The sequence below is a fragment of the Meriones unguiculatus genome, chromosome 16 (genome assembly GCF_030254825.1).
Source record: "Meriones unguiculatus strain TT.TT164.6M chromosome 16, Bangor_MerUng_6.1, whole genome shotgun sequence".
NCBI lineage: Eukaryota > Metazoa > Chordata > Mammalia > Rodentia > Muridae > Meriones > Meriones unguiculatus.
Window position 1 is genome coordinate 22416129 of NC_083363.1, and position 24276 is coordinate 22440404.

At 40.2% G+C, this 24276-nt stretch overlaps 1 protein-coding gene across 2 annotated transcripts in view; it reads right to left on the reverse strand.

Moving 5' to 3' along the window:
- Positions 1 to 24276, reverse strand: part of Ctnna3 (catenin alpha 3) — a 1666920-nt gene that overhangs the window by 1621110 nt on the left and 21534 nt on the right. For both annotated transcript variants that reach the window (XM_060369423.1, XM_060369422.1), the window contains exon 2: positions 2228 to 2331. In XM_060369423.1, the coding sequence (XP_060225406.1) occupies positions 2228 to 2326 (99 nt within the window). In that variant the 5' untranslated portion in view covers positions 2327 to 2331. The remainder of the gene's footprint in view (positions 1 to 2227; positions 2332 to 24276) is intronic.

Genomic DNA, 24276 nt, shown 5'->3' on the forward strand with positions numbered 1-24276 from the left:
AAGTTCCAAGAAAATTCCCCACGATTTTGCTGTCTTAAAGGAAATGCACTAATGTTTGTCTCTTGGTAGTAAACTAGGTGTGTTTTTAATTTTCTTTGCCCTGTTCCAGGGAAATGCCAATTTTTTTTTGTGAACTTTGTCAGATAAACAAAAATAAAGCCAGATAATAGTGCGCTCAGAAAAGAGAGGCAGGAACGATTTGAATTTAATCTGGGAGAAACGAAGAGAGATGATAGATAGATAGATAGATAGATAGATAGATAGATAGATAGAAATTATAGATGACAGATCAATCATGCATGCATACATATACACATATAGAGATAAATATTTTTCTCTCTCAACATGAAACCATTCAGTGGGTGGCTTAGTAGTATTAATTTCAGGTGTTGATGCCTTTGATGCAGCGACAGTTACAGTATAACTCAGCTGTCACCAGTGAGAAATGTTTTAAATTGCCTTCCCGGTAGTGGATCTCAATTTGCACTCAGTGAAAACATATCCACTGTCTGTCCTACAGCTGTTCTGCTGTGCTTCCCACAGGAGACAGGAGCCCTTGAATAGTCAGACAGAAGGTCACTGTACTTTTTCACCCAAGCAACACCTTGAGGGTTACTGTCTTTGGAAGAAGGGACCTAGATGCATGCTGTAAGGGAAGCCAAAAGAGAAATTCCCTTAACAGTTTTGCTGTTAAAGGTGAAAAATGAAGCTCTACATCAATGTATGCATTCCTTCAAACTGCACCAAGAAAATCAAATACTCATTGTGAATGGGATGGGGACGTGAAATGGCAATGAGATCAATATGATTAAAACACATCTTCTAAAGGTATGAAAATGCCATAAAGAAACCAATTGTATACAGAATTAATATTAACAAAAACCTCTTTAAAAAATCTAATACATAAAATCAGGTCTTATATGATGACTAAGATAATTATTGTTCATATTATCAAGTGGTCATTTACTTCATAGAAGACTATCACAGAATTTCTTTAATTAAATACTTTTCCCCTATATTTTGATATTTTGATTATAGTTTACTTTGTGACAAATGAGACACCTGAAATTCCATAATAATAAAGATGGTTGGAATTATACTAAATAGCTTCAGTTTTCATGACTATGATCAAGATAATTGGGGGGGAGGGGCAGGGGAGTTTGAAGACAGTGTTTTTCTATGTAACAGAGCCTGGCTATCCTGGAATTCATTTTGTAGACAAGGCTGGCCTCAAACTCACAAAGATCTGCCTGCCTCTGATTCCCGAGTTCTGGGATTAAAGGTTTGCACCACCACTCTTGGCCAAGCAAGTTAATTTATATAGCAAGGTTTTACAAATTACATATATATATATATATATGAAGGAGATGGTGTAGCAATAAAGTCACTTGCCACACAAAACTGACAGCCAGGAGATAACTGACTCCACAAAGCAAAGTTGTCCTCTAAGCTCTGTACATGCTACACAGGTGTGCATTCACACTTATCATGTACATAACCCCCACACACAAATAACGATAATAATAACAATTGTTAATTATATACACCTCTTAAAATTATGGTACACATGTGTAGTCTCAACACCGAGGAGGATGAGGCAAGAGGATCATGGGTTAGAGGCCACTGTGATCTACATAGATCCTAACTCAAAAAAAAATTTAAATATATATTATATATACATAACATACACATTATATAAAATATGTAACATATATTTGTTTTATTTTTTGAGACAAGGTTTATCTACATAGCCTTGGACTCACTTTATAGTATATATTTGATATTAATAATATAATTCTGAAATTTATCCCTCAAATTCCTTTTGGTACTAACAAATATATATTATATAATATATAAACATCTATATGTAGCCCTTAATCCCAGCACTCAGGAGGCAAAGCCAGGTGTATCTGTGAGTTTGAGGCCAGCCTGATCTGCAAAGTTAGTTCCAGGACAGCCAGGACTACACAGTGAAACCTTGTCCCGAAAGAAAGAGAGAGAAAGAGAAAGAGAGAGAGAAAGAGAAAGAAAAAAAGAAAGAAACAAACAAACAAACAAAGAAACAAAGAAACAAAGAAAGAAACAAAGAAAGAAAGAAAGGGTAATTTAGAAGATATATTTATTCATCTACAAAACCAAATCTTCCTTTGGATCATTGCTATTCCCATCTTTTTAAATTCTGCCAAAACACAGTTGTTACATATTGTTACTTCCAAAGTGTCCATACCTGGATTATCAGAGGCTCCAGCAGCTTCTCTACGGTGAATGTTTGGATCTGCAGGTCCTGAGTGTCCATATTCAGGGTGATTGGAGTTTCTGCCGACATGTTGCCTGAACACAGACAGAAGAAAACAATGCTTATCAGTGAAAAGAAGTTCTTCCAAAGGAGAGGGTCCCTGACAATAATGGAGTAAGTGAGACTTCTATTTGGAACTTCTTTCCAGTCCTCTGAGACATGCCAAACCCAACGTCAGAGAGACAAGACACTCCCAAGCTGTTCTCCGTCATGCTGCCTGGCTTAGCTCTAATGGACTAGTGAATTCATAACTGACTGCAAACTTATCAAGTGGGTCTGTATTTGGTCAGAATCTAAACTGAAAGCCACTGCTGACGTCTTGGTCTAACAGGAGGCAAGTCATTTAACGTCCATGAACTCATGGTGCCCAGGTAGTCTGTATGTTTGTCCGTGCTTGTCGAGACTTAGATGAGAAACGGAAGACATGTGGGTGCATCTGCGTGTGTTCTTAAGGTCGCTCATTCGAGAACTTTGGTTGTAAAGGATGTTGGGGCAATTTTATTTCTTTTTTAGGAAGGAAGCTGATAACAATTTGAATCGCTATTATTAGAGAAAGAGGAGAGGCCACGGGAAAGCACTGATATTTGAAAACGATGAAGTGGTTTGAATGAGAAGTGCCCTCAGTAGTCTCAGACGTCTGAACACTTGGCTCCAGTTGGTTGCCCTGTCTGGGGAGGCTGAGAGAGTGTGGCCTCATGGAGGAAGTGACTCACTTGGGGCTGGCTTTGCAAATCTAAGGCTTCATCCTCCCACCAGTTTGCTCTTCCTGCTTTGTTCCTGGGGTCTAAGCAATGAGCTCTTGGTCTCCTGCTCCTACCACCATGCCTGAAGCTCACTGCAGTGCTTCCCTACCATGATGGACTCTTAACCCTCTGCAACCATAGGCCCAAATAGACTGTTCTTTCTATGAACTGTCTTAGTCGGGTCTTATCACAGCAACAACAAAAACCTAAGTCAACAGACAAACTAAGCATAATAATTATTATAAATCATTTGTTAAGGTATTAACATCCTCAGCCAGTTGTGGTAGTCTACCATTAACGCCAGCACCTGGAAAAGCAAAGAAGGCAGTGCCCTGTGAATCTGAGACCAGCCTAATCTACGTAGTGAATTCCAGGCCAACCAGCGCTACAAAATAAGGCCATATCTAAAAATAATAATAATAATAATAATAATATAAATCAATTCAAGAGGACAGGGAAATGGCTCAGTCGATTGAATGCTCACCTTACAAGCATGGAGTCCTGAGTCGGGATTCCCCCATCACCGTGTAAAAGACAGGTAAAAGCAACTATAATCCAAGCAATAGGGAGGTGAATACAAAAGGAACCCTGAGCTTGCTGCAAAGCCAGTCTAGCTGAGCTGATAAGGGCCAGGTTCAGGGAGACACCCTGTCTCAAAAAATAAGATGGAGGACTGGCATAAGAGCTCTGCAGGTAAAAGCGCTAGACTGACAAGCCTGAGCTCACTCTGGAGAACCCTGGAAAGGCAGAAAGGGAAAACTAACTCTGTAAAGCTGTTCTCTCATCTCCATACTCATCACCTGAACACATATCTCTCACAACAGAAGTACATAAAATTATTTTTAAACAATTTAAAATAAGGTGAAGAGTAAAAGTGGAAGACATAGACACTGACTTGTGACCACCAAACATACCTGCACAGGCACATGCACACACACACACTTGAACATGTACACATAAACCACAAACACAGGAAGATGTGTACACACACACAGGTACATACACGCAAAGTCATCACTGATATTTCTGTATAAGAAACAATGTATTCTTAATCACATAGTCATGACTGGCATACCACAACATATAGAAACTGACACTGAAACTAATGCATCAGCCATAAAGACTATTAGCCAAAGCCCTAGATCCACAAGTCTGTATTAACCTTTAACCACTGACCAGAAGGCATTTACGCAGGGTCCACAGAGATAATACATCTTTCTTATATCAACTTGACCTATTTCAAAAAAAAAAAAAAAAACCCACAAAGAACAGGAGCTGAAGAGATGCCTCAACAGTTAAGAGCACTTACTGCTCTTGCAGAGGATCCAGGTTCAGCTCCCAGCACCCATGTGGCAGCTCACAACCATCTGTAACTCCAAACCCAGGGGATCTGACCTCTCTTCTGACCTCTGTAGGCACCCAAACACACATAGTGCACACACATACACTGGGGCACCCATACACACACATAAAATTAAAATAAATATTCCAAAAAATAAAAGTTTAAGAATAATTAAACAAAAATGTATAACCCACAGAAATAGGGATCTGTCCATAGAAAACCTTCCCACTTAGTGCTAACCTCTTTTCTCCCATAGTTTCCTACAGCTGCGTGAACCGCCCCCAGAAAACACCATAGGAATCCCTCTGAAACCTCCGTCTATGCTGATGTGTGTAAAAGCTCGGCCTTTCAGTATTTCACCGTGGATGTGGGAAGGCTCCTAATGTCCCACCCCCTCCTGTTGGCCGTTTTGGTTGCTGGGGCAGGATGTCATCTTCTCCAGTGGTGCAACCACCCCTAAGTTGTTCTCACTCTAGCAAACAACCTCCCACCCTTGCTCATGCAAGCAACCCCAATTACATAGGTGCGCACACACAAAGACATGAACGTGGGAGGGAAAGAGGGATTTCAGTGGAAGAAGTAAGGAAGGGGGTGACACATGGTGATAGAATGAAAAGGATTAAAAAAAAATCACTGAAATTTTTATACACATCTGCGAAATTGTCAGTGAATGCTCAAATGCACATCTGAAGTACTCCTGAGAAAGGCAGACATTTTTGAATGTCTCTCCCTAGCGACTCAGCATATTTGGACATAATATAAATATTGAAGTTCAAATGTGCTTATAATCAAATATTATTATAATACTTCTAATTCTTTCATGTGTCTTCAGTGAAGTTTAATATTGAAAACAAGGATAATTATACTGAAAGTCTCCAAGAAACCAATTATGACAAACTTAATAACTGATAAAAAGCATTTAAGTACAACCATACGCTTCACGGTTTTCTATACTATTACAGGCACCAGTGCACAGTGTCATTGCACAGACACCGTCAAAACATTGTAGAGTCAACACAAGAAATTAAAATACACAGTCTGAAGTGGGAAAACAAGAACACTTTATAAATCAAGTGGGGGTACCCTAGGGTTCCTCTCGCCGTTTTGAAAATAGCTACAATATCCAATGCATTATCCGTTTACAGTAAGTTTTATATAAAAACCGCCAGCATAGCTGGTTACAGACACAGAGCAAGCTTTGTGAAACAGCACTTTTCTAGATGGTTCTTCTACTGAACTTAATCCACACAGCCCCCTTTGGGGCTCCCCCTTCAAGGCAATCAAGTGTGTCCTTTTCCTCAGTCCATCACAAGTCACTTTCTTACAAGGACAACTACCCCTTCACTTTTGTTTATGTGTTAGTTTTTGGTTTAAAAGCGGTGTCTCAACCAGTTAATAGCTCAGACTGACCTAGAACTCACTATGTTACCCAGGCTGGCTTCAACCCTCCTGCCTCAGCTTCCCAAGTTCTAGGATTATAATCATGAGACACCACCATGCATGACCCTCTTTTACTTTGCAAAAGCCAGTTTGGCTTGAAAATGACTATTTGGGTTGATTACACACACACACACACACACATCACAAGCATGTCAGTGGTGGTCTGGATTACTGTTAGGTGGTATGTGATCTAATGTCACAATGTCCTATGGTGTAGACCACTGATATCTTATGTCCCGCCTCTTTTCACTCATTAATTTCCTTTTTAAACGTAAAAGTATAGTCTCTTTACTCTCCATTCAGATAAAATATGGAAGATTACTCTTTAAAAAAAAGAATCCAAACACTATCGACAATTGTTTTCTCTTAATGTAACATGGGACTGACATGTTTTGTTTTGGATCTGGCCTCCAATCATTCTACCTATCACTTTCCTTCCTTATAACACGAACACGTCGAGACTCGCAGGACATTACCACAGTGGCTTAATTTCTAATGTGTATGAATGTGACACTTGCATGCATGTCTGTGCACCAAGTGTGCGCCTGGTGACGACAGAGGTCAGAAGATGGCATTGGGTCCCCTGGAACTGGCATAAACAGCTGGTTGTAAGCCACGTCACATGGGTGCCAGACACAGAACTCAGGTTCTTCAGAAAAGCAACAAATGCTCTTAACCACTCACTGAGCCATCTCTCCAGCCTCACGTAATGATGTATGGCAATGTGTAACACAAAGTCAATCTATGCAATCAGATATCTTTTGATGTATAGCATTATGGTCCTATCAAATGCATGTTCACTAAGGTTTTTTTTTTTTAACCCTCTAACCTGCTTATGAAAGGTACTTGCTACATAAAAAAAATCAAAATTTTTGGTCTGGAGAGATAGCTCAATAGGTAAGAACACATATTGCTCTTTCAGACAACACCAGTTCAGTTCCCAGCACTCATGTCAGACAGCTCACAACCTCCTTTAACTCAAGCTTCAGGGAATCTGATGCCTCTCGCCTCCATGAGCAAGCGTATGTGCTCACACACAGAGACACACAATTTAAAAACGAAATAAAACGGGGCTGGAGAGAGAGCTCAGCGGTTAAACGCTCTGGCTGCTGGATCCAGGTTTGGTTCCCGGCACCCAAGTGGCACTCACCACAGTAACTCTAATTCCAGGGTTCCTTGGGAACGAGATATGATTCACATACATACATACAAGCAAAGCACACACATAACATAAAGTGAATAAATATTTTATGAAATAAATATCTTTTTAAAAAAAAGAAATCAAGGTTGTTAACATTTGTTTTTCATCTCAGGGACAAGGATGAGGACATTGTTATCAACTAAAATCAGACTGAGGTGAGCCTTCACAAGACTTTTAAAATATGTCTTTCCAAAGAAGGAGAGGAGGACCTCCCCTATCAGTGGACTTGGGGAGGGGCATGCATGCAGAAAGGGGCTTATGGGGGGATAAAAAATGAATAAAGTATAATTAATAAAAGTTAAATAAAAAATTAAAAAAATATGTCTTTCCTGCCCGATTCACAATGGGCTTCCAAAGCTACATTAAACACTAGAAACTGGGAGGAAGGCGAAGAACTGGGGAGAGGAAATACTATGTACAACATGTGTAGAATGTTTTTAGCCAAGAGATAAAATATAAACCTAATTAAATCAAGGTACCCTCTAAGTCCTTATGCATGTGTTTAATTCACATTAGGTAGAATACATTATTCAGAAGTTTGCTTTTCCATGACAGCATAATATAAAACACTGAAACAAGTCCTTGAAGAACCTTGGCTATACGTAATTATTATTCTACGAATAAGTGTCGTTCCTTATAAAAAGTCTTTCTGGTCTCTGATATCTGTCCCATTCAGTAATCCTGACTGATCGGAAACTGGGACAGTGAGTGGGAGAGGACTGCAGATTTTTGCAGATGAAGCTGAGGAAAGGTCAAAGCCTGTCGGACTGTGACCAGCCTCTCACAGCAACATGACAACTGGGTCCAGAGCAAAACTCCTACTGCGCCGTGCGTGTCGCACTGCAAAGCACTAGAGTTTTACAATCTGTGAAATATTAAGAGTTAGGGAGGACCTCCAAACACTCAAGAAAACCTCCCACAAACAGCCATCACTTCAACAATGTCCTCGACTTGGATGAATAGAAATAATGAGGGACTCACTATACCATTTAATGAGGGTGTTTGCTTTCATAGAGATCTTTTTGAGACAGATTTGGAATCTACCGCTTTTTAACCCCAATCTAAGAGAAATGGTTTTATAAAGTGGGAAAAATGTAGATTTGATGACAGACAGACTAGGATAAAATTTTAGTTTTCAGAATCTTAGGCAGGAGAACAATTCTTGATAGTAGTAACAGATCTCTCTGGCAACTCAAGGCCAGGCAAAAAAACACCCACTGGATCCTTCTCAATCTTTTTTTCCACAAAATGCCTGAATTTTCACTTTATCACCCTGCTTGAAATTCAATTTGAGTTACTTTAAGACTGTTTGACATCCATTTTTAAATGTGTCAACTGTGGGGGATCATGAGAGGCGCAAGCCTGTCACACGGCAGATGAGCTAGCTCATGGCTTGCCACCTTATACCCTGAGCGTGTCTCTGTCACAGAGCATCCCATGCTGTGTTTCAGTCATGCCCTGGCAACAACAGAGAAGGCTGTTAGATGATCACATTCCTCTTGTCATTCCAGTCATCCACACTCCCACCAGAATTGCTAATTACGCTCTGCTTACAGCCCTCTAAGGCTTCTCCAGCCCACAGTTTCAGCTCTCGCTAAAGCCAGTTTCAGAGTCTGCAAGGCACAGCTTTGAGAGATGCTTGGTCTGTGGTGTTGATCATGAAGCAGAGAAGGGGGAATGCAGGAGCCCAGCCTCTCTTTATCCCTCCCTTATACTCAGTCTAATACCCAAGTCCCTGAGAAGCTGCCAGCCACATTTAGAGTAGGGCTTTCCCACAGCCCTTGGTTCTCATACCTAGAAACAACCTCACAGATGCACCAGCCTGTGGACCTTCCTCCATTCAAATTGACAATGGAAATTAAAGATTATCACAATGGCTTAGGTCTGCATATTAGCAATGCAAGTGGCCAGAGCAGGCTGATCACAGACATAGTTTGATGGTTGAGCCAGTTGGAATTCTGAGTAGACATAAAATAGAGAGAATTCATGACATCTTTAAGTTTTTTGTCTGGAGCAACCAGAAAGCGAGTTGCCATCAACTGGGGTAAGGGTAGACACAGCAGCAGTAAGATGACGAAGAATCTGAGAACATGGAAATGCACCTAAGCCAACCAAAGGAAGCACTTGCCTTCGAAGCTGAGTTAGGAAAATCAACCTGGAATGAAAATATAAAGGCTAGGGCCAGGCACAAGTGTGCATAAACCTTTCATCACAGTACTTGGGAGGCAAAGGCAGGTGGATTTCTGTGAGTCAAGGCCTTCCTGATCTACATAGCGAGTTCCAGGCCAGCCAGGGCTATAAAGTGGGACTCTGTCTCAAAAGGGAAAAAGAGAGACAGAAAGACAAAGACAGAGAGAGAGAAAGAGAGAGAGAGAGAGAGAATAAATTTCAGAATTGCCAGCATGAAAAGGAATGAAATGGGCTTGGGAGATGGTTCAGAGGTTAAACACCTGCCACCGAACTGTGAAGACCAGAGTTCAGATCCCCAGGATGCACATAAAATACCAGGTGGATGTGGCAGCCTGCCTGTAATGCAGCTTTGGAAACCAGAGATGAGGAATCCCAAGTGCAAGCTGGCTGGTGAGACTAACCACACTGGTGAGCTCTGAGTTTGCTTGAGAGACCCTACCTCAATGAATGAAGATCAATGAATGAAGAAGAGAATTTGAGGACGATTCTCAACATCAACCTCAGCTCTTCCCATGCACATGCATGCAACCACATGTACACAAACATCAGCACACACGGCACACTGCACACACATGAAAATAAAAAAATTCCATATGGCTTGATCCTGGAACCCTGACTAGAGGCAGCTAGGAAATGAAGAAAGTAGTGATGCTGAAGAAACCACAGACATTTAAACAAAAAGATGGGAGGGCCGTGGCATGTTTATGAAGTACAGCGCAGGATGGAGGAGCTGGCTAGTCTCTGTAGAAGATCTTTGGGGGTTAGCAATGTCAAGCTGTAACTATCCAGGAAAAGGAAACTGCAGTTGCTCATTTTTGCACACATTGATCCAACATTCATAATCTCTCATGCTGGAACCAGAGGAAGGCTATCTCATTTCCATGCCTGACATTTGAGGAGAAGGCTTCGCCAATTTCCCATGGGTCTGTGCCATTCATTGGTCCTTGACATGGCTGGGTCATGTCAAACAATACACTTTCACTCAGGATTTCACTTGATAGGGATTTCCCCAGCTCTCTACAAAAGAAAGGGGGGAAAGTGCAGGCTAGAAAGATGGCTCCACAGTTAAGAGCACTTACTGGTCTCCTAGAAGGCCTGAATTTGGTGTCCAGCACCCAAGTTAGCTAACTCACAACTTCCAGTAATTCCAACTCAGAGGATCTGAACCTTCTTCTGCCCTCCTTAGGCACCTGCACATATATGGCATATACTCATACAGACATACGTACATACATATAAGAAAAGAAATGTGGATGGAGGGAGGTCCCTAAAAGATATGAAGACTGGAAAGAGGCCTACTTAAATCAGAGGATGGTTACCAGAGAATAGAAATAGGTACTCATATTCCTAGGACAGCAAGGGTGAGAACTAGCACAGTCAGGCACAGAGGGAAAAAGATTTGAATGAGACATGTCCCCACAGGTTTATGTACTTGCACTTGATCTCCAATTGTGCCATTTGGGAAGGTTATAGAATCTTTAAGATGTGAAGCCTTGATGAAGAAAGTACATCGCTGAGGTTTTGAAGGTTTATAACCTTGCTCCAATTCCTGCAGCTCTCCTCTCCTCTCTCTCTCTCTCTCTCTCTCTCTCTCTCTTTCTCTGAGTGTGTGTGTATGTGTGTATGTCTGTCTCTCTGTCTCTGTTTATCTCTATCTGTCTCTGCCTCTGTCTCTGTCTCTCTCTGTCTCTCTTTCTCCTTCCTGTATATGAATGTGTTCAGACAGCCTCCTGTTGATTTGATTTCCTGACAAAGGGATTATAAAGCCTTTCCTATGGAAGCTGCTTTTATTGGGGTGTTTTATCAATATCAAAAAAGTAAATTAACACAACAGACTGATAGTTGCCTTTGAGTGAATTATAAAAATATGTCCTATCTGGACAGATGAACTGGAAATATGTGCCACTTTCAGAGTAAGCCCAATCTTGCACATGTTGGCAGGAAGGTTCACAGTTTGCCCAGTAAAGGAAGGCTAGACTTCATCTCCACTTAGCAGGACAATATGAGGAAGCCAATTCACGACATCCTGCTAAAGGGTTATTAAACTCCCCAACATGTCAGTACCACTGGGTCTCAGTGATTAAGAGCATTGGTTTTGGCACTGGACTACCTAGATGAAAACCTCTGCTCTCTCCTCACCAGGAGCTTTGTTTTTACATTCATGTATTTATTTGTATGCACAATCACACACATGCACACGAATACACACACACACACAGCACAAGTGTGGAGGTCAGGGAACAGCTGAGGAAACTGGTTCTGTGGTTCTGTCCTTCTACCATGTGAGCTTCGAGGATGAAACTCCATCTGTCACCTTAGTGGCATCCTCACCCACTCAGCATCTCTCTAGGCCCTTCACTAGGAACTTTATAGACAGGCTGCTGGATTCTCTGAGTATCTGTTCCATCACCTGTTAAATGAGAAGAATAAGAGTGGCCTCCTCACAGAGATTTTAAATGAGAAGAATAAGAGTGCCCTCCTCACAGAGATTTTAAATGAGAAGAATAAGAGTGCCCTCCTCACAGAGATTTTAAAGAAGTCATGCATAGCTATAAATATCCTAAATACCTCTGGCACCTAGCAAGAGATCGACAAATGTTAGTTGATGTCATTATTCCATGTTCAGTAAGATAGCTAAATCTGTTTGTGTACATTTAGCTTAAACATCTTTCATCTGTAGAGCCCAGACTTGAATTATTATTCAAGACTGTTTTCACTCCATTCTCTTAAGTAGAGGCTAAAGCAGAGCTTCCCTGTGGTGCCTCCTTGTATGGGACTAATTAGAAGTACAACATGCCTAAAGAATGCTAGAGGGGAGAAATCTGGATGAACTGCAACCTCTGAAGGACCTTGAGCCCTTTGAAGTCAATTCCAGAGAGGTGCATATGAGGTGTGCTCCCTGCTCCTGACTGGGGCCACAGTTGTTAAATGCACTGAGAGCTGCTATCCTCAAGAAGATGTTTTTTCATTTCCTCAGCTTCTAAGACTTAGGAGTGTCAACAGAATGAAACAGTCTATACTGGAACAAACGTTATCACGGGCATGTTATAGCAGAGACTTTTAAGAGCTTCCTGGAGTATAGCATTTGAAGCTCTGTTTATTAAATGTTGGGATAGTCATCTTATTGATGTTCTTTGAGAAATTATCAAATTGATCTGCTTTCTCCTCCCACAATGGTGAGTATGAAAACCAAACAAAATTAAAACATGTGCTTCCAAAATTAAGCTTGTTTCCTCACATGTACACCTAAATGAAAACTGAAATGGAAGCTTTAGCCAAAATGAAGTAAAATAAAGAAAAAAAACCTACTTCTATGTAATTATTAAGTCCCTCTGATCATAGACCACTAGTTGAGACTAATATCCTTTTATTTTGGTTTTTTTTTTTTCATTTATTTGTGTTTCTGTGTTTGTTTTTAGGAGGAGCGTGACTACCATGGTGCACTACTGAAGGTCAGAGAACAATTGGTGGGAAGTGTTCTCTGTCATCCATAAGGAATCCAGGGACAAAACTCAGGTCGTCAGGCTTGGAGGCAAGCACGCTTACCTTCTGAGCCATCTTGGCAACCTGCCTTTTTTGTTGCTGTTGTTGTTGTTGTAACGGAAGCAAAGAGCTGTAATTCCATTTCTTACTTAACTTAAAGATAACATTGCATGTAAGAATTTCACAAGAATACCTCACTCCCTTCCTCTGTTATAGCAACTGTTATCATATAAAATAGCACTTCACATATATTTCACAATGGCACATATTTTAAACCTTTTAGCAAGAGAGAAAAATGTTTTCTATGTAGCGATGTCTTCCAACTTAAGGACATTTTATATCATATAAAAATAACAGTAGAACTAAGATCCTAAATACCATCCCATCTCATATATGTCCAGCCTAACAGTTACCTATGTGTTATTTAAAAATCTAAAGATGTCTACAAACCACATATCTTAGTTACTCTTCTTTTGCTGTGAAGAAACACCATGACCAAGCAACTTATAAAAGAAGGCATTTAATTGTGGCTTGCTTAAAATCTCAGAGGGTGAATCCATGACCATCATGGCAAGGAGCATGGCAATGGGCAGGCATGGTGCTGAAGTGGTAGCTGAGAGCTTACCTCTTACACGAGCAAGAGGCAGAGGGAGATATTGGGGGATGCTGCAGGCTTTTGAAACTTTAAAACCTACCCCGAGTAACATATCTCCTCCTAATCCTTCCCAAACAGTTCCACTGACTGGGGACCAAGCACTCAAGTGAACAACGTACAGGAGCCATTTTCATTCAGACCACCACATCACGGTAACCACCAGCCTAGCAAAATATGTCCACTGGGGCAAAGATGACATGAACATTATGGATTGTAACCAGACAGTAGTAACCAACAATTGTCTGACTCCACTTAAGGCTCACTCCACAAAAAAAAAAAAAAAAAAAAAAAATTCATGCCTGAAACTTAAACCTGGCCAACCCTTGATGGGGAAGACATAGGCCCTACAGCTATTATTTTGCTAAAGGGACATAATATCAAACTGCCTTCTTCTAAAAATATATCCTTATATCCATTTTTCTAAAAGCCAAAGACTAAATTAGTCAAAGTGAAACCAAAGAAGAAGATACCTAAAATGTAAGACATCAGAGAAGCTTTCATTGAATCATTCAGAATAGAAATAACATTCAGCTACAGCATAAATATGCAACACATCAAGTCTCAACAACCAAAGCAAGAGTAAGATGGCCCATGTATACTTCCAAGGTGACTGTGGGTTTTTGTCGCTCTGAGTCCAGTGAGTTTATGGGCTCGACCCATTTTATCATATTTTAAGTCGCCTCAAATGTATATGAAGTCTCCTGAGGGCTGGTAGTTTAAAAAGACACAGACCAGTAAGAGATCTTATCAACCTTGATTTAAAACAAAATAAAAACTAACCAAATAAATTCAGACCTGCAAGTAGATTCAGCAGGTAAAGGTGTTTGCTGCTAAGCCTGACATCACCCCAGGACCCACACAGTGGAAGGAAACTGACTCCACCACTACCCAAATTGTTCTCTGACAGCCACACTCACTCATATGTCTAAATAAGACTGGTTGACAGAGAGAGAGAGAGAGAGTTTCCAATATCATACTTCTTCTTTGTTCCCCGAATAACTGGAAAAAAAATAGAAGCCAGCTTGGTAATACAAAGAAAATTAAACTATGGACCTTAAAAACACTGCATCCATTTTCTAAAAATAAGTAAAGATATGAGGAAGGAGAGGCTCAGTTATGTATAACTGTTTTAAGAACTTCACATCCTGGGTTTCGGTTGGGAGGGTGGGGCGTGTGTGTGTGTGTCTGTGTGTGTGTGTCTGCGTCTGTGTACATGTGTATGTGTCAATCAAACCACCCAAGTTCACTATTTACTGATACTTTTTAAGTTTTTCTGTGGACTCTGTCTATGTGCCTAATAATTCTATTGAACTGTTTTTGACCCTACATACTAGGCACCCTTTCCATAGGAGATGGAAGGCTTCCTCCCCTGGCTTCAAAGCACTACTCTCGTGCTTCTCCCTGATCTTGTGACCTTCTTTCCCCGGGGTCTGTTGTGGCTTGCTCTTCCATGGCTATTTATATATATCAGTCCCACCCACCCATGGGTTAATCTCTTACATTCTGTCTTCTGATCTCATTGCATCACTCATTCAGAATAGGCTCACTATAGAGTTTCAGTTCTAATTACCACCTCTGACTCACAAAGCCATCCATATAGCCCAGTTCTCTCGTGGCCTGCTAGTCCACTGCTCACTAGGCTGCCTCACAAACTGAATTCGTGGTCTTTTCCCTAAAATATAGGTTGGTGGCATATGCCTTTGACCCCAGTACTCAGGAGGTAGAAGCTGGTGGATCTCTGTGAGTTCCATGCCAATCAGGGATACATAGTGAGACCCTGTGTAAGAAGAAAAAAAAAAAAAGTAGTTTCTTTCTTTTTCAGTTCTAAACTATATTAAAAAGTTATCATCCTAAGGCTGGACACCAAACTTCTAAAACACTCTTCCACTCTGCCTTCCCTTCCTCTTTCACTCTGCCTTCTCTTCACTGGTCAGTGAAAGACCACACTGTGTCTTCCCGGTAACTCCCACATCGGCCAGCTCTGTCCTACGTTCCCACCCCTACATCCTCAGTTCGGCCTACAAGATTGTGCAGAGTTGGCAATAATACCCCATTTAGCTGCCCTTCTCCCAGTTTTGACTCCTCGCACTTATCCTCCAAATTATTCCTGAACTGATATTTTTTTATGTATTTTATGTATGTGGATACCCTGTCTGCATGTACATCTGCATACCAAAAGGCAGCATCAGACAGTTGTGAGCTGCCATGTGGATGCCAGGAATTGAACTCAGGACCTCCAGAAGAGCAGAGAGTGCTCTCAGCCACTGAGCTGTCTCTCCAGTCCCTGAATTTAAATGCTACGTTAACTTCCTACATAAAACCATCATAATTCCTCATTTTTGACACATACAAAAAGTCAGACTTCAGTGACAAACATGGTGGTACATGCCTTTAATCCAAGCACCTTTAATCTCAAAACACAGAGGCAGGCAGATCTATGTAACCAGGCCAGCCTGGCCTACACAATGAGATCCAGGCCAGCCAGGCTACATAGTAAAACTCTGTTTCAGAAATAATAATAAACAAAATTCAGACTCACTGAATGACTCAGTGACTCATTCTATGAGTGCCTCACCAAATGTCTCACCTCCTGTCTGTTCTGCCCCATGGTAAAGAAGTCAACGTTCTCTGAATAGAGTATACCAGCTACATCCTTAAACTTCTACTCTTCTTTCTGCCTAGCGCGTAGCTCCGCGGTCTCCACTCATCTTTCAACTCAATCCACTTAACACGCAGTAGACCAGTCGGACGGTTCTGCAGGCAAAGGTGCTTACTGCCAAGCAACTTAAGTTCCATCCCTGGAACCCACAGGACAGGAAGAAAGAGCTAGTTCCTGTGCGTTGCCTTCTATATGTTCTCCACACACGTCACATACATGCTGCGGCACACCCACACACATACATACAAATATATGTTTATTTATATGTTATCTAATTATATATTTATATTTATGTATAAATATTTATGTTATATATTACAAATAATATATAAATGTATTTATATAAATGTTTATATGTTTGTACTTTATGATCTATGATTAAAATAGGACCTTAACATTTATCTATCTCTGGGAACATAGTCTCTGGAAATACATCCCCAGTTCATGGGATGGCTGCTTGCAAAAATACATCATTGTTTCAGGACTGATGGCTCATTGGCTTGACTGATTATATAGAATTCATTATATATGACATTTATATACTAGTAATTTATTTATTAAATGCTCATGTTTGGTTGGATATTATCCATGATTACTTACTGTTTTCCCCATATGTTTGCCTATTATTTGCTTTCTGACAAAATTATTCAACTACTTTAATAAAGAGTCTTATTTTAAGTTTCAAAAAAAAAAAACAAAACAAAACAAACCTCCCACACTCACATACACAGTAAAGATACACTCACAGTAAAGATAATCAATGCCTCCTTCTCTCTGTTTCCACAGCTCTCTGGGAGTAAAATCGTCACTTTAACATCTAAGATGCCTTCTAAACAAACAAAATATATGAAATTAAAATCACATCTTCATGGAAACTTATTATCTCATGCCACAAAGAACTAAATATACCACAATGGTAAGTAACAGTCTCTAAAACTGAGCACCACAGCCCCTGACAGTCCTATCCAAGGACCGGTGCTGACAGCGCTGAGATGCAGAGTGTGGAAGATACAGGGCATGTAGGGTTTACTGGTCAAGATGCTCACCACCGAGACTGGTCACTCAGTTCTAGCTCTGGACACACATGGTAGGAGAGAACCAACTCCCAAGGGTGCCCACTTCCACATACATACATACATGCATGCATGCATGCATGCATACTACATACATACATACATACATACATGAATCAAAGGGGCCTGTCCCTATGCAAACACAGTTTGACTCACAAGAGTGGTGGACAAGATCAGGACAATGAAAGACCACTTGTCAGCAACAAACTAGCTAACGCAACCACCACCGATCAGGCAGAGTGAATCCCAGTTCTGAGGCTGGCAGCCAGGAGAGCTTTCCATGTGGTGTACTGTGGAGCACTGAAAAAACAGCAGAGAGTGTTTCCTAGAAGCAAAGGTCACAACAATGTGGATGAACAATTATTCAATGCTACAAGCAGACTAAGAGTTGCTGGCGACCCGTGACCTCTCAGACTGTCCTTCAGGAAGTGCCTGAAGAGAGCATAAAAGATCACTAGAGAAAACGTAACAAGGTAAATGGAAAGGAAAGCCAAACGTGATTTAACCTCTTTAACCCTAGCATTCTGGAGGCAGGCAAATCTCTGTGAGTTCAGGGCCAGCCTGGTCTACATAGTGAGTTCCAGGACAGCCAAAGCTATATAGAGAGACCCTGTCTTGAAAAAAGAAAAAAAAAACTGTAAAATAAGGACCCAAGCACACATATAGATAAGAATCAATAATAAAAATAGAGAAGGAACCCAATGAAACAATTACATGTATGATCACATAACACACATAAACACACACCCATATGCAGTATATTCTCTATTTAATGAAGAATGCAAACTGGGGGACTGCAGAGATGGCTCAGTCCTCGTCAGGAGGACCTAGGTTCGGTTCCCAGCACTATATTGGGAGGCTCACAAATGCCTATAACGCCAGCTCCAAGGAACCTAACACCCTTTTCTAGTCTCTGTGAGCATCTACACACATGTGACATGCATGCATACACCTGACACACACACAAATAAAATGTCATCTTTTTAAAAAGATGCAGGTTTGGTGTGCTGGTGTGCACCTACGATCCCAGCACCCCAGAGAATGCGGCAGGGGAAAGGTGAGTGTAGACCAGCCTGGTGAGAATCTATCTCAGAAAGAGCAAGAGAGGGGAGGAATGAGAGAAAGAAATGCAAAGTCAAAAGAGTAGAGAGTAGGACATCATAAGACAACAGGAAAAGAGGAAAAAGTCAAGAAACAAAACCAAAGAAAGCAAAGCAAAAGGTAAAATTTTAGTGACAGTAGCTCAGGAGCATGATGCATAGCAAACTACACAAGACCAAACTATGTACACTCATCTCTGCTTACATTTCATGTCATATGATCAATAAATGCTAACATTAAATACAATTAAAAATAACTCCTGATTCACTCAAAAAATATACAAATAACCTCTAAGTATCCAAAAAGCTGCCCAACCTCATCCATAATGCATATTTTTTTTTTAAATAGAGAGGAGAAATTACGCTATCACTGGCAAGCTTGCATCAACTCTCTGCTCTCTGCTCTTGGCTGCAGATGCCTCATGAGTAGCTGCTGCAAGGGCTTGCAACCTTGGCTTTCCCAAAATGATAATAGTTTGAATTATGAGCCAAGTAAATCCTTTTGTCCGCCTGTTTTATCACAGTCACAGGGATAGGAATCATGTAACTTTTATACCTAATTAAAAAATAACTCATAATTCAATCCCCTCTAAAAGCAAACAGAATAAACTTTATTCATATTTGTTTTCTTTTCTTTGTTTTTATTCAAACAGGGTTTCTCTCCTGGCTGTCCTGGAACTCTTTCTGTAGACCAGGCTGGACTTGAACTCACAGAGCTCTGCCTGCCTCTACCTCCTGAGTACTGGGATTAAAGCTGTGCACCACCAGCTCTTTATTCGTATTTCAATTAAGCTACATAATCACAAATAAAGGTATAATTTTAAGTGACTTTAAAACATAGCATTTGTCTCACAGCCCTAGAAAGATAATTTCTATGGGAAAAAAAGAATATTAAAATATTCTTTAAGAAACTAAAATTTTCTTTACAAAATGTATTCTTATAATACACATGTATATATCCATTTTATATATATATATTAATAAATATATATAAATAATTTAATTTGTGTGATTAGGAGATGGTTTCAGTATTGAAAAAAAGATACAAATATAAAATCAGAAAATTTAAATTATAGCTTATAATTCTATATTTGAAAGGGTTAATATATCCCATTATACACTCTTTCTGAAAAATACTGCTTTCTAGCTCTGTTCATAAAAATTGGAGGGGACAGCATGGTATTGCTAGTGTGCAAACTGTTCCCTCACCGTGATCTCCCATGAAGAAGAAAGAATCTCCAGGGAGCACAAAACCAGAAGGCCCTGGGAATGTCTTGTGCAGGGAAGTAAAGCCCGCTGGGCTTTATCAAAGGCTCAGGAGCCAGTGAGCAATGTGGCTGGATTTTAATTAAAATTTTAAAATGTAAATAAAAGTAAACAAGTAAATTTAAAAAGCTAAAGAACAAAAAGATTCTTACTAACCCAAATGTAAGCACTGAAGCAATAGAAATTACAGAACAAAGCATGAGTGAGTTATTAAAATTAGTCCAAGAAGAGAAAATCTCGATAGTCACCTTTCAAAATTATTAAGCTATTTCCTGAAACTTGACAAATACATGGAAATGAGAGTTATGCTTTAGAGTAATAGATAATTTTTAAAAAAGGAAGAGTTTTTTACAGGGTAAGTCCAAGCAATAAAAATAATAAAGAACTATAGAATGGTAAAAATCACGATTTATAGCCTTACTATGAGAATAGTTGTAGACAATGGTCATCAGTGAAAGCCAAGACCATTAGGGGATGCTTAATGAGGAACGCTGAGGATCAGTGAGAACCCACTGGTCAGTCTTCCCCTCCCCGACAGTGAGCCTGACCAGACATTGTGCCTCCTGACAGGGCCCAGTGGGCATGGCGTCACACCACCTATGAAGTAGTCCTTCCAAAAACGTGAACCTAAACCTGGCAAAGCCTCGTGTATACCTAACAATTTATTGAAAGGAAGAATTTTTCTTTCATTTGAGCAAGTCTAGAAGATGTTCAGTAATAGCTGTAGAATTTAAGTCTCATATCTCTTGTATGTCTAAATGTAGGCATGTATGTAAATATCCATGATGACCTTATACATAACACACAAAGCTAGAAATTTCAAACTTCCATCAACAAGTAAACATATAATTTATAATATGATCAAATCATTGTGTTATGCAAGAAAAAACAACAAAATATTGATTCAGACAACAAGATGAGTGGAAAGCACAAATGTCATGCTGAGAATCTGGAGTATGTACACAGTATATGATTCTATTTGTGGCATTGTTGAAAGGACAAGATAGAGACAGAGCAATGAACAGTTGTCAAAAGCCAAAGCTGATAAAAGAAGGTATCCTCTGAAAGCCACAAGAAAGTTTTTAGGAGGATAACATTGTATTTAATTACAGAATTGTAGTGGTTATATACCTAATTTCTGTGTCAGACTTGCATAGCTGTAAGCTTTTAGGGCTAATTTTTCTTTAAGATTTTATTTATTATATATTCAGTGTTCTGCTTGTATGTACACCTGCATGCCAGAAGAGGGCACAAGAGCTCATTACAGATGGTTGTGAGCCACCATGTGGTTGCTGGGAATTGAACTCAGACCTCTGGAAGAGCAGGCTGTGGTGCTCTTAACCTCTGAGCCATCTCTCCAGCCCCTTAGAGCTAATTTTTTAAAGATTGTGTGTGTGTGTGTGTGTGTGTGTGTGTGTGTGTATGAGAGAGAGAGAGAGAGACTCTTATCTGCTGAGTCATCTCCAGCCCTTGAGCTAATTTACTCTAGACAAACTATTTCTCAATTAATTTGAATTAAAAAAAAAAAATCTGAGTTTAGAGCATGGAAGATGTCTTGCCAGGCACAAATGAAGTCCTAAGCTTGATTCCAAACACTGAAAAAAGAAAGGAGGAATGGGGAGAAAGAAAGTGTTTAGCTTTTTGATAAGGTCTGATAAGGTTCATCAAACAAATACAGTTCTTCAGCATGTTGGCCCCACTCTGATCACCACTCAATTTCTTTTTGTTTTTTTTTTTTTAATGTGGAAACTTCTTTCATTTATTCATGTCGTTCCCTCTATGAAGCATTTAAAACATGGATTGTAAGATTTCTTTTTTATTTACTTTTTATAATTTATTCACTTTACATCCCGATGGTAGCCCCTTTCCTCATCTCCTCCTGGTTCCTCCCTACCTCCTTCTCTCTTTCCTCCTATTCCCCTCCCCTAGTCCTCAGAAAAGGGGAGCCCTCCTACCATCTGACCCCAGCCTGTCAAGTCTCATTGGGATTGCCTGGATCCTCTTCCTCTGTGGCCTGGCAAGGCCACATGACCAGGGGGAGGTGATCAAAGAGCAGGCAACAGAGTCCATGTAAGTGATAGCCCCTGCTCACCTTACTAGGGAACCCACATAGAGGCAGAGCTGCCTATGGCTATATCTGAGCAGGGGGTAGATCTAGGTCCTTTCCATGCATGGTCCTCGGTTGGTGCATCAGTCTCTGCAGGCCTCCCTTGGGCCCAGATTTGCTGGCTCTGTTGGTCTCCTTGTGGAGCGTCTATGCTCTCCTTTGTCCTTCTGTCTCCTCATTCTTCCATAAGACTCCCTGCACTCTGCCCAAAGTTTAGCTATGAGTCTAAATACATGAGTCTCGGATCTGCTTTGATCCCCTGCTGGGTGGAGTCTTTCAGAGGACATCTATGGCAGGCTCCTGTCCTGTTCCCTCTCTTCCACGGCTTCCAGTATCTATTCTATTTGCCCTTTTAAATGAGAATTAAGCATCTTCCCTTGGGTCCTCCTTGTTCAGCTTTTTTAGGTCTATGGATTTAAGTATGCTTATCCTTTATTGTATGGCTAATATCCACTTATAAGTGAATATATACCATGCATGTCTTTCTGGGTCTGGATTACCTCACTCAGGATGATCTTTTCTAGTTTATCCATTTGCCTGCAAATTTCATGATTTGCTTGTTTTTAATAGCTGGGTCATATTCAATTGTGTAAAAATGTACCACAATTTCTTTATCTGTTTTTTCCAACTTAGAGACATCTAGGTTGTTTCCAGATTCTGGCTACTACAAATAAAGCTGCTATGAACATCATTGAGCAAATGCCCTTGTTGTATGGTGGAGCATCTTTTGGGTATATGCCCAGGAATGATATAGCTGGATCTTGAGGTAACGCTATTCTCACTTTCTTAAGTACCCAAGCCTGACTTTAGTTCTTTTTTATTTTTTTCAGTGTCTCATTGTATATCCCTGGCTTAGTACTTTCCTGCTTCAGCCTGGAAACCGTTAGGATTACAGGTATGCATAGTCACACCCAGCTCCAAGTTAACTTGTTTTGTTTCATTGCACAAATGTGGGTGTTTCACCTGCATCTAAGTTTTCTGTGTTCAATGGCCGAGGGGGCCAGAAGAGAGCACCGGATCCCTAGAACTGGAGAGACAGAGGGCTGTGTGACACCATGTGGTGCTAAGATTCGCACACAGTTTCTCCGGAAGAAAAGCAAGTGCTCTTAACCACCAAGCCATCTCTCCAGCTCCCCAACTTAACTTACAATATTTACTCCCCAGGACCCGTGTGTCCAGTTTATCATCACTGTCACCCCAAATATATGGTGAATCTACTGTGCCATTTGTAACTGAGTAAGGTAGTTTCTGTTTGGTGTGTGCTTTTTTCCTTGCAGTGACTCTAAGTTGACTCACATATGTGTTTATAGTCAAAACTATAAGAGCAATTTTTGAGGATGGTTATACTATTTTCTATTTTTTTTCTTGAAGTTCTTTTTAATAATGGAATAATAAAAATACTTAGATGATTGACATGGCTCATCACATTCATATCTGAAAATACACATGAAGAACCTTAGCAAAAATTTAGCTATTGCATCTTTTTTTCAGAACAACTGTGTTGTCAGCAGGAGTTTCTATGAACGTGTTTTTCTCACGTATAAGGTCAAGATTAGCATGGTATGAGATACAGCCCTGAGACAGGAGGTGTTTTGTGACTATTCAAAGATCGAAATATATTAGGAAATTTATCTCTAAATTCCTTCCTCCTGCCCAAAAACTTTGTTCCTAATTAGACTGATTCAGCTAGTTTGGGCCTACATGAATTTAAAATTCAAGTTAAATTTACGCTGAAAGAGTTAAAATGGGAAGTGGTTCATGCCCTTAGCCCCAGCACTTGGGAGGCAGAGGTTGTCCTGGAACTCACAGAAGGATTTTATATTTCCATGATTTAAGAATGAAATGGCCTCTAACCTCAGTACTTGGGAGACAGAGGTAGATGGGTCTCTGTGTTTTCAAGGCCAGCCAGAGCTACATAGTGAGACCCTGCCTCAGAAACAAAAATAAAACAAAACGAGAAAGAATAAAAAGGAAGAAAAGCAACTAGCCTCATTACAGCAGTACATTAGACAAAATACAAGAACCTTGTCTCCACAGATAAGTGCAGAATCACTAAATATGTTTTACTTTAACCTGCGACTTGATCAGAGCTGCTCTGATATGCAGGTGTTTAACTGTATCTAGACAATTCAGTTTTTTCCCAAGCACCAAGCCTCTCCAGTCGTTTTCTGAAGTGAGTAATGGGGCCTTTTGCTTTCCTGCTCCTAGAAAACCTGAGGCCACATTTATGCCCACATAAATCAGCTGGTGAGTTTAAAGGGCAGGAATTCCCCACTTTTATTTCCACCAAAACACAAGTGATATTTGACGTGCGCTTCATCTTTACAATCCAACACCATTTTCTCACTCAAGAGTAACCCCAGAGCAAGTGGGCAACAGGTTTCCATGAAATCCCTCCATAAGCTTTCTGTGTGTAATAAACTCACACACACAATAAATACAATGCTATACTTCCTCCTCTGTCCATCTGTAAGACACAAAGTGCCACGAAGCTGTGGTTGAGAATCACTCTTCTTCCTTTTTGTTTTATATTCTCACACTTGGTTGTGTTTTTTTTTCTCTTTCACCCATTTTTAATTTATCTTATCTTGAATTTCATGTAACCTTGTAAGCACCTTAAATCCTCTCTACAACAACTGGAAAATATATAAGCAGTCTTTCTACACATCCACAAACACAATCTTTTCTCACTTGCCCTAGTTTAAATTTTTAACTCTGTAG